The following is a 1,686-nucleotide window of genomic DNA, read 5'->3' as shown; positions in this document are numbered from 1 at the left end:
AAGAGGACGAAGAGGAGGAAGAGGAGGAAGAGGAGGAGGAGGAGGAAGAGGAGGAAGAGGAGGAAGAGGAGGAGGAGGAAGAGGATGATTTCCCAGCTGCTCTGCAGCCCCCAGAGCTGCCAGGCCAGGCTGGGGGCTCCAAAGGCCTCTCTGCTGGATTTTTCACCCCTTCTTTTCGGGGCAGCCCCCCAGGGGCTGTTTGCTCGGGCACTAAGGAGCCCGGGTTGGCTCTGCTGGGTGGGACACGGGGATGGGGGGTCCCCAGAGGCCACGCCTGGCACGACCCCCCCTCCCTGGGGCAGGGAAATGAGAGAAGCAGCAGTAAATGAAGGTGGCAGGAGAGCAGCAGGGGCTGCAGGACTGGCAGGGGCAGGACGGTGGCCACGCGCTCCGAGCTGCTGCCCAGCAGGAACCCCCTGCTCTCCTTGTAGGGCACGTCCCTGTTCAGCTTCTCCAGGAGCTGCTCCAGGACCTGGGAGGTCAGGGTGGGCTCGCTGGCCAGGGACCTCCACATGGCACAGGTGTGGCTGGAGGAGAAAAGGGAGGAGAAGGTGGATTTTGGGGTCCTGGCCTCAGTTCGCTCCCCCTTTGAAGGGTGGCAAGTGCTGCCCAGTCCCCTGTGCTGGGGGACACTGGGGTGACTCCAGCCAGGAGCCACCTGGAGCTTCACTGGCAAAGCCACCAAGCCCCTGGTGGGACCACCACCCTGGGGTGACAGTGGGGGTTGTGCTGTGTCACCCCCACCCACCTCCCGCTCCTGGACAAGCCCCAAAGCCACCCCAGCACCCCAAAACCCCCCAGCTGCCCCAGCAGCCAGAGGGTCTGCAGCCCTGCAGGCCCCAGCAGGGGGAAGGGAGCAGCTGTTATGGGGAGAACATCTGGAAGTGTTCAAAGGGCAGGTTGGATGGGGCTGGGAGCAGCCTGGGCTGCTGGGGGGTGTCCCTGCCCGTGCAGGGGGGCTGGGACTGGGTGATATTTAAGGTTCCTCCAACCCAAACCAGTCTGGGGCTCCATGATCTGCTCAAGGCTCAGCCCAGGGCTGGTGCCAACGTGGCCTGGTCTGTAGAGCAGCAGCAAGAGCCCCAGCCATGCTTGGCTGCCTGGACCAGCTCTGCCAGTCCCCGTGGGCAGCCCCCCCAGCCCCCCAGGGGTGTCTCCAGCAGCCTTGGACGTGCCAAGGAAATTCCAGCAGGGTCTGATGACAGGGGGGTGGGAAAGCAGCCAAGGAAAGATTATCTGCAGCTCAGGCAAAAGCTGCTCCCCAGCCCAGGCAGCAGGAGAGGTGGCCAGGCCACCGTGGCAGGGCAGGACCTGTCGAAGGGCAGGGGGCTGCCCAGCAGGCTGGAGACCACCAGGCTCTGGTGCTGGGAGGCCAGGATGAAGACAGTCTGCTGGGCTGCCTTCCGGACGTGCTCCTCATCCACCTCCTCCAGCTTGCTGTGGATGATGCTCAGGATGTCAGGAACCTTGAGGGGAAGAAGAGATGGTGGCATCCAGCTGGGGACACCATCAGACTGTCCCTGCAGCCCAGGTGACAGGATTCTGGGCTGTGAGGGTGGGGAGCCCCTGGCCCAGGTTGCCCAGGGAAGCTGTGGCTGCCCCATCCCTGGGGGTGTTGAAGGGCAGGTTGGATGGGGCTTGGAGCAGCCTGGGCTGCTGGGAGGTGTCCCTGCCCATGCAGGGGGG

General features: G+C 64.7%; 1 protein-coding gene across 1 annotated transcript in view; it reads right to left on the bottom strand.

Annotated features, from left to right (window-relative positions):
* LOC104386251 (maestro heat-like repeat-containing protein family member 1) overlaps positions 1–1,686 on the bottom strand; it is a gene marked incomplete at its 5' end in the record, with an annotated part of 45,205 nt that overhangs the window by 7,519 nt on the left and 36,000 nt on the right. Inside the window, 2 exon segments of the mRNA XM_009994863.1 lie at positions 362–527; positions 1,312–1,466. Coding sequence (XP_009993165.1) covers positions 362–527; positions 1,312–1,466 — 321 coding nt within the window.

The sequence above is a fragment of the Chaetura pelagica genome, unplaced genomic scaffold (genome assembly GCF_000747805.2).
Source record: "Chaetura pelagica isolate M959 unplaced genomic scaffold, ChaPel_1.0 scaffold1560, whole genome shotgun sequence".
Taxonomy (NCBI): Eukaryota; Metazoa; Chordata; class Aves; order Apodiformes; family Apodidae; genus Chaetura; species Chaetura pelagica.
This window is presented reverse-complemented; position numbering and strand designations above follow the sequence as displayed.